The 13,554-nt window shown below is 39.5% G+C and overlaps 1 protein-coding gene across 2 annotated transcripts; it reads left to right on the top strand.

Annotated features, from left to right (window-relative positions):
- Positions 1-1,149: 1,149 nt before the first annotated feature.
- On the top strand, positions 1,150-12,265 carry ZNF770 (zinc finger protein 770). 2 transcript variants are annotated; one of them, XM_053593787.1, is made up of 3 exons: positions 1,200-1,276; positions 5,177-5,283; positions 7,126-12,265. In XM_053593787.1, exon 3 carries the CDS (start codon positions 7,182-7,184, stop codon positions 9,228-9,230), a length of 2,049 nt encoding a protein of 682 aa, XP_053449762.1. In that variant the 5' UTR covers positions 1,200-1,276; positions 5,177-5,283; positions 7,126-7,181; the 3' UTR covers positions 9,231-12,265. The 2 variants fall into 2 exon arrangements, with proteins under 2 accessions (XP_053449761.1, XP_053449762.1); XM_053593786.1 differs by lacking the exon at positions 5,177-5,283 and having other exon boundaries at positions 1,150-1,276.
- The last annotated feature ends 1,289 nt before the right edge of the window (positions 12,266-13,554 follow it).

Below are 13,554 nucleotides of genomic sequence, written 5' to 3'. Positions count from 1 at the left end.
AATACTTTATTCAGTAACAATGTGCCACTTTAGTCTGTAACTGTACATTTGGCCCTAAATTATGTCTACATAAAATGTTGAAATGTCTATAATGGGGAAGTAGTTAGGTGTAATAACCAAACCTAAAAGTTTACACTGTACATTTGGCCCTAAATTATGTCTACAGAAAATGTTGAAATGTCTGTAATGTGGGAAGTAGTTAGGTGTAATAACCAAACCTAAAAGGTGTAAACTTTTACATTAAAAGGTGTAAACTTTTAGGTTTGGTTATTACACTGTGTTCAAACTCCATCACTATCATTTATCATCTGTGCGACATTAAGTTCTTTAACGTCTCTGAGTCTTGTTTGCTTCATATTAAAAGAGGACCCTATCACTTCATAAAGTAATAATATTTAACATAAAAACATTAATTAATAGTGATAATAGCTCTTAAAGGGCCTACTTCACTAGAAATTGGTTGAACACGTCACATACTTTTTTTTTTTTTTTTTTTTTGTGACTTTTTTTTGGCCGGGGCTGGGTTTGAACCCGCCACCTCCGGCATATAGGACCGGCGCCCTACTCCTTGAGCCACAGGCGCCGCCCCCATTTTATCTAATTGTAAGAACAGTCTGAAGAAATTTAAGATACTAAGCACAGAGTTTCGTGAATTGTATACAACCAACATAAATCGAATGAATGAGGCAGGGAGAGGTTAGTTACCATGGTCCGCAGCTGGCAGGCCACTTGTAGAACTCAGACTGGAGCCCGGTCAAGTCTGAGCACAAAGCCCATGACGCTGACTTCTACACTGTATCCACCTTGGCAATGTACAAAACGCGGAGTACAGTCCCGGCACAGCCCTCTACGTTAGAGAGGAATGCCCAGTGGGCTTTAAACCAACTCGCTAGTTTCCAGTCCGCTTTGAACCCTCTGGTCCAGGGTACAGCGTCTCTCTAAGGGAGGTTTAGGTGTGAAATGGAAATGGCACGCGTCTCCATTTCTCTATTTTCTTTTCCCTTGCAATTACCGGATGTGTGGCCTAGGGTTCGGGGTGGGGGTGGGGCACGCTTCTGGGGTCTCCGCCCCTGGGACCCGCGGGCCAAGAGGAGGCGACAACGGCCCTGAGATGCATGAGGAGCCTGTTTCCAGCCGGACTGCGTCTCCGGGAGCTCCCGCGCGCCGCGCCTGCGCGCTCAGCACGTCGCCGCGCCGGCCTTGCGGACGTGTGCTGGCTCCTTTCGCGGTGTCTGGGCCTTGAGATGCGCAGTTCCCAGGCCTTTTCCACCTCCAGGTGCGTAAAAAGGGCTTTAAAAACCTAGGTGTGAGGTGGAGTGATCCCTGGAGAGGGTCGGGGCCTGCCTAGATACCGCCTAGGACACCGGGACCCAGAACGGGGCTCTCCGACCTCAGCTACTGAGCTCCTTTTCCTTTCACACTTCTCGGCTCTTGAGTGTGTGTAACCGGCAGCAGGAATCTCTGAGGAACGCGCCCAAGGGAGGCTTTTTCCTTACTGTGTGTCGTATCACATACGGCATTTTTTTTTCTTGGTTGCGGCCAAACCAGTTTTCCCCCTTGCCCATCCTTTCATGGGGTGGGATTTTGCAATCTGTGGATTCTGCTCGACCACTAAATGTTTATTGGTAGTGGGCAGTTGGGGTGAGGACTAAATGTCCTTTGTCCAGTGTAGTTGCACTGGGAGCGAGAGATGAGTGTTCAAGGCCAAGAAAGTGTGGGCCGGGGTGAGTGGGGCAGAAGTTAGGAAGAGAAAAGGCTCTGACTAATGCCAACAGGGATTATTCCCAACTGAAAGTTGCCAGTGTTTCTCTCAAGTCTCTCATTTCCTGCACATTTACTTCGGTGATATCCTCATTTCGTTTTAATGGTATTATTCAAGACTAGAAAATTAACAGCTTTTCAGTCTTGAGGCAGCTTTAAATTTCAACGAGGTCAGTTTATACAGTCTTCCAGTGGAATGTGTCTTGCTCTTGTCAAGGTAACTTCCGGATTGAACCATTGGCGGATCTACTTTTTTTTTAAATTTCAGTTTAACATAAAAATATTACACAATCATGAGGGTTTTTTTTTTTTAAGTTATCGACGAAAATGGTCAGTGGGGAGGGCAGACAGTTGAAATGGGCTTTCGAGCTCTGTGTGCACTCGTGTATGCAAGTACGTGCGAGAACGCACTTGTAGAGGCGAGGATCCCTAACCTGACACTTAGAAATAGGAGATGAGATCACCACTTGCACCAGTGGTTTTAACAATATAGGGCTCCCAGTAAGTACTTTCCCACCTGGTGGAAGGCAGGTGACAATAGTATCGAGTCTTAGTGCTAGTGATGGTTGATCAGCCACAGTTTGGTTTTTGCACGGGAGAGGTAAGGAAGCCAATCCTTGTTTTGTGTGTGTGTGTGTGTGTGCGCGCGCGCGCGCGCGCGCCTGTTTTGTTTTGTTCTGTTTTTTTTGTTTGTTGAGATAGAGTCTCAGATGGTTGTCCAGGCCAGAGTGTAGTGGCATGGTCATACCTCACTGCAACTTCAAACTCCTGGGCTCAAGCCATCATCCTGCCTCCTGAGTAGCTGGGCCAAGCACAAGCCACCACGCCCTGCTAATTTTTTTTTTCTTTCTTTTTTTTAAATTTAGTAGAGACAGGGTTTCACTCTTGCTTAGGCTGTTCTCAAATTCCTGAGCTCTAGTTATCCTCCCGCTTCAGCCTACCAAAGTGCTAGGATTACAGGGGAGCCACCACCTGGCCAAATCCCTGTTATAATCAGAGGTAGTTGTCTGGTGTGGTTCTAGCATGTGACTTTTTTAGGCATCTTACACAAAAACATTTATTAAAGGGAAGGAGAAGTGTACAAAAAGAATTGAGGAGTTAGGCTCCAGATCCTACTGTGTGATCATTTTCAATCCTGATCTTAAATACTTTAGTAGACTTTGCTTGGCTGCCTTCATGGGGGAAGCTGCCCTGGCACACCAGATTTGGTATATGGCCAGTGCACTGCAGTTTTCTGGAGGAAGTTGCAGTCGGAGACTAACCCTTTCCTGCTTGCCATGCTTATATTATAACTTCTTTCTTGGAGGCCCTCCTATCACGACCTTGAGGCACTTTTTTCTTTATTTTTGACTCCGGTCCTTTCCACTCCTATACTTTACTCCTTCCTCTCCTGTTCTAAGGGTCTGTAGTAGCAGGAGCCTTTTGTTGGGAGTCCCTCTGCCATGAGGGGATTTCCTCATAGCACTAACTGCATCCACCTGACCCTCACCTTGTGTCCTTCTGTTTAAAGGAAGGACTGTAATTCCTAAAATAACCAGTGCCTCTTTTTACTGCTTGCTTGCACTGTTGCAGTAAGTGAACAAAGACTTACATTACTTTTAGTTTGGCTCAGTGTCCTGATTGACTACCTGGGCACCTAATTTTTCTGTGGGAATTAAATAGCTGAGTTCTTGGCAGTTCACTGGCTTCATGACTTAATTTTAATCCTTATGACTTGTTCTTTTGTGAGCATGTATAGGGATTTAGGAGGTTGATCCCTTGTAATTTCTCAGTATAGTGAAAATGCATATTCATAGCACCAACAGCTGGTTGTTGCTAAGTTGGAAATCTGGATTTTATGTTCTATTTTATAAATTAATATAGTGGCTTGTAGTCACAGTATTTTCATTTTGCATTGGATTGTGTAATATTTTCCATTTGGCCTCTTATGTGGGGGTTTTTTAATTAAATATTTTGGAATAATATGGGTCAAGTGAAGAAAACTGGACATTGTTGCTTTCTTTGGTAATCTTTACAGCCTTTATAGATTACTTGGGCAATTTGAATAAAGTGATTGATTTGTTGTAGCTCCCTTTGTCTAATCTTATGTAAAGAGATATGTTAAAAACAGCTTTCACAAATATTTTTGCCTCTTCCTACTGAAGTTTCACAATCAGTATTTATCCTTGGTACATGCTATGTACTCTGATACTATTTTGTTAAAATTATGATCATGATCCACCTGGTTCACTTCACATGGTGATAAAGTAGCTAGTAAAAGATATTTATTTTCTCAGTAATTATTTTTCTGTTTCTGATTAACATTGCTGAAGAGAACCACACTGGGTATGTTTGTGTTCAAGGTGTCTCCTAGAAGACACCTTGAACACAAATATGTTGGATGCTTGCCAAATCAGCTGACCAAAGAACTCTTGAGTTTCTGATAGTTCTCTCTCAACCACAAGATACATTGGAGAGGTCCACTATGGCATTTAAAAAAAAAGATTTTTATTTATTTATTTTTGAGATAGGATCTCACCATGTCGCCCTTGGTACAGTGCCCTGGCATCAAAGCTCACAGCAACCTCAAACTCTTGGGCTTAAGCGATTCTCTTGCCTCAGCCTCCTGAGTAGCTAGCTACAGGCGCTGGCCACAACACCTGGCTATTTTTTTGTCACAGTTATTGTTTTAGCTGGCATGGGCTGGGTTTGAACCTCCAGCCTCTGGCCTGCGCCCTACCCGCTGAGCTACCGGCACTGCTCCACTTTGGCATTTTTTTTTTTTTTGTAGAGACAGAGTCTCACTTTACTGCCCTTGGTAGAGTGCCGTGGCGTCACATGGCTCACAGCAGCCTCCAGCTCTTGGGCTTACGTGATTCTCTTGCCTCAGCCTCCCGAGCAGCCGGGACTACAGGCGCCCGCCACAATGCCCGGCTATTTTTTGGTTGCAGTTTGGCCGGGGCTGGGTTTGAACCCGCCACCCTCGGTATATGGGGCCGGCGCCCTACTCACTGAGCCACAGGCGCTGCCCGCACTTTGGCATTTTTTAAACAATCTCTGACTCCCTTATTTAAGGGCAAAGCAGTAGTGGAAGAATAATACAACAAAAATTGGCTTCTTTGATGAAAGAGAAGATAGGGTATAAGGTAGTTGAAAGTACCTGTTAAATTTTTGGTGTGTGTCTTACAGACATACCTAGGGAAGGCGTTATTATCATTGTATTAATTCTAAGACTAAAATGATTCTTTTATTACATTGCTTGACAAGTGAATCACACTGAACTTTGAATTACTTAGTAATAGATAAGTATGTAAGTGATCAATTTGTCAAACTTATTGCCTCTGTACTTGTCTTTTAGGAATTACATAGCAAAGTAGAAAGGAGAATAGAAAGAGTTGACCTAAATAATACCTTGCATTTATGTATTGTTTTGTAGTTTTCCAACAAATTCATATGCATTTATCTGCATTGATTCTCAAAACTTGATGTGGTAGACAGTCCAGGAGATGTTTTCCCCATTTTACTGATGAGAAGAAATTGAAAGTAAGTAGTGTTGGCGGCGCCTGTGGCTCAGTCGGTAGGGCGCCGGCCCCATATACCGAGGGTGGCGGGTTCAAACCCAGCCCCGGCCAAACTGCAACCAAAAAATAGCCGGGCGTTGTGGCGGGCGCCTGTGGTCCCAGCTACTCGGGAGGCTGAGGCAAGAGAATCGCTTAAGCCCAGGAGTTGGAGGTTGCTGTGAGCTGTGTGAGGCCACGGCACTCTACCGAGGGCCATAAAGTGAGACTCTGTCTCTACAAAAAAAAAAAAAAAAAAAAAAAAGAAAGTAAGTAGTGTTAATATTGTGGATAAGGACTCCAACATTGATAAGTGAAACATTCTGTTCTTGGAGAATGTTGAAATGTGCTATAATTGGATGCAGCTATGCCTTATTTTTAGTATTTTAATTCTTACACACTTTATCTTTCTAGCCCTTTTTTTTTTTTTTTTTTTTTCAGTTTTTGTCCAGGGCTGGGTTTGAACCCACCACTTCCGGCATATGGGACCGGCGCCCTACCCTTTGAGCCACAGGCGCCGCCCTCTAGCCCATTTTTAAGAAACAACAAGGCAGGCTGGGTGTAGTGGCTCATACCTGTAATCCCAGCACTCTGGGAGGCTGAGGTGGGTGTATTGCCTGAGCTCATGGGTTCTAGACCAGCCTGAGACAGAGTGAAACCTCATCTCTGAAAATAGCCAGGTGTTATGGTGAGTGCCTATAGTCCTAGCTACCTGGGAGGCTGAGGCAAGAGAATTGCTTGAGCCTAAGAGTTTGAAGTTGCTGTAAGCCGTGATGCTGTGGCACTCTACCCAGAGTGACAAAGTGAAATTCTGTCTCCAACAACAACAAAAAGAAATGACGAGGCAACAAAATTTTTTTTTTTTTTTTGACACAGAATCTCACTTCGTTGCCCTTGGTAGAGTGCCCTGGTGTCATAACTTGTGGTGTCATAACTTGCCTCAGCCTCCCGAGTAACTGGGACACCTGCCATAACACTGGTTATTTTAAAGGTCGGGTCTCACTTTGGCTCAGGCTGGTCTAGAATTTGTGAGCTCAGGCAATCCACCCACCTCGGCCTCCCAAAGTGCTGGGATAATAGGCATGAGCCACTGTTTCTGGCCTAGGGCAACAAAATATAAATTTACTTAATATTGTGAGATACGAGAATTAGAATTAAAAGATCTATTTAATGTTAAGAAATTCAACTCCGGGTGGTGCCCATGGCACAGTGAGTAGGGCACCGGCCTCATATACTGAGGGTGGCGGGTTCGAACCTGGCCCGGGCCAAACTGCAACAGAAAAATAGCCACGTGTTGGGGCGGGCGCCTGTAGTCCCAGCTACTCAGGAGGCTGAGGCAAGAGAATCATCTAAGCCCAAGAGCTGGAGGTTGCTGTAAGCTGTGATGCCACAGCACTCTACCAAGGTGACAAAATGAGACTCTGTCTCTTAAAAAAAGAAATTCAACTCCATCTTTTCAATGTAGCATCTCAGAAAATAGTTTAAAAATTAAATAGATGATTAGATAATCCTTTTAAAGACTCATCTGTGTATGAGTGAAGTTTTATGATTCTAAAGTATTCCTCTATAAATGATTAAGTTACTGGTAAACAGGAAAAATAGGAAAAGTTCAGTCTCCTTTACTCTTTTTTTTTTTTTTTTTTTTTTTTTTGCAGCTTTTGGCCGGGGCTGGGTTTGAACCCACCACCTCGGTGTATGGGGCCTGCGCACTACTCCTTGAGCCACAGGCGCCGCCCTACTCTTAAGATCTTTATCTGAAGGACAACTTATTTCTTTTGATATGAATAAAGAATTTTAAAATTAATTCATTTTTATTTTTAATTTTTAGACATCTGTGGAGTATAAGAACACCATGGAGCCCATCAGAGTTTATCACTGAAGAATATGATGGCTGAAAGCAGTTTTGATAGGCTAAAGATTCAACAGTGTGTGGGAGCCAACAAATTACCCAGAAACAGGCCATATATTTGCAATATTTGCTTCAAGCACTTTGAAACACCATCAAAATTAGCAAGGCATTATCTCATTCATACTGGTCAAAAGCCATTTGAATGCGATCTGTGTCATAAAACCTTTAGACAGCTAGTTCATCTGGACAGACATCAGCTAACTCACAATATGCCTTTTAAATGTAATGTTTGTCAGCGCCATTTTAAAAATTTGAAGCCATTTGTGAAGCACCAACAACTTCACAATGAACCCTATCAGAATGATGTTAAACAGACACGAAGATTGCTGGAGGCCAAGCAAGAAAAGCCAGTGTATGGAGCATATAATACTTTTGCCACAGAGGAGAGATGGGCATTACACCCATGCGCTAAGTCTGATCCCACATATAGCACTACGAAGAGAGGAAAGAGTATTCATGCATGTACACTCTGTAGCAAGATGTTTCCATCACAGTCAAAACTTGATAGGCATATACTTACTCATACTGGTCAGAGGCCTTTTAAATGTGTCCTGTGTAGTAAATCTTTCCGACAGTCAACTCATTTAAAAATCCATCAACTCACTCATTCAGAAGAAAGACCTTTTCAATGTTGTTTTTGTCAAAAAGGATTTAAGATTCAAAGCAAACTTCTGAAGCATAAACAAATCCATACAAGGAGTAAGACTTTTCAGACTCTCTCATTAAAGGTGAAGAGTCCAGAATCGTGCTCCCTGCCTAATAAATTAAATTCAAATCAAGATGGTTTTGAAAATGGCAATATGGATGAATCTGAGGAAAATAATCCACTTGATGTCCACTCTATTTATATTGTTCCTTTTCAATGTCCAGAGTGTGAAGAGTGTTTTGAATCAGAGCAGATTCTCAATGAGCACAAGTGTTTCCCTTCTGCCAGAGGTGGCAAAATTCCAAAAAGACTGAAAAGAAGCTACAACTATAAAACAATTCTTAAAAAAATCCTGGACAAGCTTAAACGTGCTAGAGGTAAAAAATTAGATAAATTTCAATCTGAGAAGAAAGTATTTAAAAACAGTTTCTTGAAAAATCGTGATCTTTCTGGTGAGCAGAACTCTGAACAGACCCAAAGGACATTTATGGGCTCTCTTGGCAAAAATGGAACATATAAGACAGTTGGCAATAAAAAGAAGAAAGCACTGACTTTGCCATTTTCTTGGCAAAGGCAATTCCAGAGCCAAAACATGGGAAAAAATTTAAAAGGTATTCTTACAACAGAAAACATGCTAACCATGGATAATTCAGTAAATAATAAGGACTTACCAAGCTGTGGTTCACCAGGTGAGGAATTCTTTAGTAACTGTGAGGTACTTCAGTGTGGGTTTTCAGTTCCAAGTGAAAACATACATACTGGACATAAGATATGTCCTTGTGACAAATGTGAGAAAGTATTTCCTTCTGTATCCAAACTACAAAGACACTATTTAATTCATACTGGACAAAGGCCTTTTGGCTGTAATGTTTGTGGGAAGTCTTTTAGACAGGCAGCTCACTTAAAAAGACATACACAAACTCATGTTGAAAAGAATCCTTATAGATCTCTTTTCCAATCAGAATTTGGAAATATGAACAAACTTTGCATTCATTCATGTGATAATGTTAACTGTAATGCTTCTCATCAGGTCTCAGAGACAGACCAAACATCAGAAGGAGGTGTTAAGGCAGAATCCCAGGGTTTCGTTCTTGGAACCCACTGCAGTCTTTCAGAGCAGAGCCATCATTGTTACAGTTATGCAGGGCATCAGGAGCGAACTGAGGATGGCCTCCTTTACTATTGCAGCGTTTGTTCTAAAAGTTTCCGATCCCCCTCTAAACTGGAAAGACACTATCTAATTCATGCAGGTCAGAAACCATTTGAATGTTCAGTTTGTGGCAAAACATTCAGACAGGCTCCTCACTGGAAGAGACATCAACTTACTCACTTTAAAGAACGACCACAAAAAAAAGTGGTTTTAGATTCAGTTGTATAACTGAAACAACCGCTAATAATGTGTTGTTTCTGATGATCTTCAAGCCTATATTTAAAATAGCATTTCTATCAAAAGGCCTGCATTAGATCGATTTAATAGGCAATTGCTTGTCCTGCATAGTAAGGAGGTAAAATACATAGAAAATTAATGTTTTCGGAGTAGCCAAGTTAACTTTTAGGAGGAAGAGCATGATTTTGATGCCGTGAGATAAGCATTTATTTTAGTTAATATTATAAACATGTTTTGGCTATTTTGAAAGTTACAAATCCATGAGGCTGTACAATAATACAGCCTCATTCATTTTTTAAAGAAATTATTTCTTAATACTTGCCATCTCCTTTTGCTTTTTAGCTTTTTGAGGTATACTCAAAAGACTGAGAGGCTAAAATTGGCTTTTAGTTGCAGCAAATAGCCCCATTGTGTTTCATTTATTTTACCTTTCACATGAAAGCATAATTTTGTCTATCTGCAGCTCAAATTGCATTGCAGAGTTTTTTTCTTAGAAGTTTAAAAAACTATAGAGGGAATAAAAGTAAAAAAGGATGAGAAAATTATAGCATTATTTTCATCGGTCTTTTCAAAGGTGTTTATTCTTAGAACTATGTAGTAATGTCACCTCTTTTTTCTCAGGTGATGAAGATTCTTTTATTACCCAGGCTGCAGTTGTATTTCTCAAAAGAATTTAAAAGGAGAGAGGCTAGGATGCATCCAAACACATTTACCATATTTGCTTACTAGGAATATTTTCCAAGTGCCATAGTCTTTTTTGATAATATGTACACAGTTTTATCTTTTCAGAGGATTAAGTGCATTCATCTGTTTCCTTGTTAATGATTGACAGCAGTAGTCATAGACTTAAGACTCATAGAGATCTGTATTTCCCTAAGAACTTTACATTTTAGTAAAACTTATTACGCCTCAAGTGGTCCTATAATGTAACTAAGCCTGTTCTACTAAATTTTATAAACTGGCAGTGACTAGGTCTAGTTTTAGTTTTTATTCCTGTATGTTTTTGCAAAACTCTAATGCTAAAGAATGTTATTTTGATCCTTATTAAATTTTTTTACAGGCATTCCTGTATAGGAACAAGGTGCTTATAGTGTTAAAGGTATCATTCTTCTAGACAGAATTATCACAATTCGGGAGATATTTTATTCTGAACTATGGAAAATATAATCACAACTTGTCCCCCATATTTGCTATTGTTTGTAAAAATCTTTAAAAATGATATTTTGTAGCAATAAAATAGTCATTTTGTTTCTAAGGTGAAAAGAGCAGGTGGGTATTTATCATAGCGCACTTAAATGCAACAGAACCTCTGTAAGTGGACCATCCAAGGGACTGTGACCAACTAGTCAGCATATAGAGGCAGTCAACTTAAGGAACTAGGCCTTCTGTACTGGTTCATACATGTGGTGCATGTTCAGTCTATGAAAATTAGACCGAATTAGACCACTTGAGGAAGTGGTCAACTATGGAGGTTCTATACGTATAGTGAAAAGCCCTCTACTGAGAACGTGGATAAATGAAGTTTTGCATTATATTCTTAGAACTGTCTTGAGAGGAGGGGGGTGGGGTGGGAGGTGGATTTGATCTGCTTATTTTACTATAAGTGAGTTGTAAGTAACTTGGGTTTAATTTACAGAGATGAAACATGACAATATGAGTAAAAAACCTAATGATGTACAAATGTTTATGTTTTTTAAGTAGATAGAGACATCCAACTACGCAGAGGAGAATCATACGCTTTACAGAATAATTTCTCTATTCGGGAGGCTGAGGCAAGAGAATCGCTTGAGCCCAAAAGTTTGAGGTTGCTGAGCTGTGATGCCATGGCACTCAACCCCAGGGCAACTGAGTGAGACTCTGTCTCAAAAATAAAAAAAAATTTTTTTCTCTTAGGTTTCCTTGAGATAAATTCCTCTAGTATAAGCAAGATAATTGTTTACAGAATTTGCTTTACACAAAACTCTCCAAGAACACATCTGTTACATAAAAGCAAGGAATAACTAGTTAATATTTTCTAAGAATAAATGTTCAAGAGTTTTTCCCATGTCTGGAATTAGGATTTTGGCATTTTCCTAAGCAATTTATGTAATTTTATTTTATTTGGAGAAAATGCCTTAAATATACTTTTCCAACCTAAAGGAGAATCTTGACAGTGTTGTGCTTGTACGATTATGAGATTTTTATTTGCTTAAGTGGTAATAGTATACTTTTTTTTGGCCCATGCCTTTTTAAGCTGTTTCATATTGAAAGTTGGAATATTGTAAAAATTTTGTCAGAGATGTACTGTAGTGCTATTTGAAGTACCTGTAACAGAACACAGTTGGCCCTCTGTATCCACAGGTTCTGCATCCTTGGATTTAACCTACTGCAAATCAAAAAAGATTGGGGGGGATAAATAATACAATAAATAATAAAAATAAGAATACAGTATAACAGCTATTTACATAGAATTAATGTATTAGGTTTTGTAAGTAACTTAGAAATAATTTAAAGTTTACGGGAGGAATTGTGTTAGCTGGTATGCAATTATGCCATTTTATATAAGGGATTTGAACATCCTTGGATTTTGTTGTCTGCAGAGGTCCTGGAACCAATCCCCTGTGAATACTGAGGGACAGCTGTACTTGTTTACCTTTATTGTCATTGCAAGCTTCTTATGGAAACTATAGGAATGAAAATAATGTATACATCTATGATAAGATTAAACATTAGATGTTAAAGGAGGGTTTGCTGCATGCTAGAACTGTTAGAATTGTTGAATTACTTTAGTTTTCTGCAAAAATAAACTTTATAAACATCTTTAAAGATAACTAGAGGAATTTTTTGTTCGACTCCAGGCTATAGCATGATTATGTACTGAAGTAGTTTGATTGGCTGGCTGAGTTAGTAGACCGATTGTTTTTTGTTTTGTACTACAATAAGGCCTATAATTTTAAAAATATGGATGTGTGTTTAAGAGAAGTAGATGGTGGTTAAAATTTTTGAAAAACTCAAATTTTGAATATTTTTAAAATAAAGTTTCAAGTTACATAGTTTGGACCTTTTTCTTTTTTTTTTTTAATTTTTTTTATTAAATCAAGGACCTTTTTCTTTAAAGGAAGTATAACATAATATTAGACAAAATACTGAGTGATTGCCGAATACTTTCATGAACTCACTCCAGTCCACCTTCTGCACTACATTTACATGTCCACTTAATCATTTGCTTCCTAGTTCACATTACATTTCTTTGATAGCTCTTTATCACCTGCAGAAGAGTATGTTAACTCCATTGCATGTCATACTGTCTACTTATCTATTTATCCTCTTTGGCCTTCCTCTCCGGGTTTCTACTCAAGAAATACAGAATCAGTTTCTCTAATACATAGTTATTCTTTTTGCCATTAATCATGTTCATCTCATATTAAGTTAGATACATACTGAAATCTATTCAAAGGAGAAATGTATTCAGATATTATTCCTTTTACTGTTCTTCATGGTATGGGGAAAAACGTGCTGAAAACTGACTTGCAGAAAGCACAAATTTCACTGTACGTGTTATATAAGAACAATTAGAATTACAGGCATTTTTAGGACATAGCAACAGTGTTTGAAGTCTGAGCATTTTACAAGAATCTTTTTTTTAAAAATAACATTTGCAAAGACTTTCATGATACAGTAAGGTATCTGCTTTTTAGAAGCTGTAGGAAAGGAAGGAACATTTAATCCCCATCTTGAGATTCCTCCTATTGCCATTTAGAAGGGCTTAGAATTTCAGGAGAAAGTGCTGGAATTCTATTAGCATTAAGAGAAAAAGGCAAATGAACTGGAAAGGAAAGTGGTACAATTGTATTATTAGATGGAATATGGAACATGAAATATTTTGCATCCACATTGGTAATCTATTCATTCTTTAAATTTGAGCTTAAGTTCTACTTTCTCTGGAAGCCTTAACACTCCACTCCCTGTATTCCTGCTACTTTTTGTTCATAACTATTGTCACTGTTGTTTTTCCACTAGAAACTGGTAGTTTTCAAACTTCAGTGTGCATTGGGCTTGTGGAAAGCATAGATGGAGGCCTCATGCTCAAGAGTTTCTGGTTCATGTTCTGGGTTTGGGCCCAAGAGTTTGCATTTAGTAACTAGCTGGTTAGCCCTTGTCATGAGACATCTTTTTTAAGTTGTGTACACAGGGCTCAATACAGTGTCTGGCAAATGTTATGTGTCAAGTACATGAAGGAAGAAATGAAAGAAACAGCATTACCAATATTTTATGTTTTCTTTAAGTCTATAACTTCATTTAGATCATTTCATTGACTCTTAGAAGTTTGCCTTAT

This window comes from Nycticebus coucang, chromosome 6 (genome assembly GCF_027406575.1).
Source record: "Nycticebus coucang isolate mNycCou1 chromosome 6, mNycCou1.pri, whole genome shotgun sequence".
Lineage (NCBI taxonomy): Eukaryota > Metazoa > Chordata > Mammalia > Primates > Lorisidae > Nycticebus > Nycticebus coucang.
The sequence above is the reverse complement of the archived record's forward strand: the minus strand, read 5'-3'. Positions and strand labels throughout refer to the sequence as shown.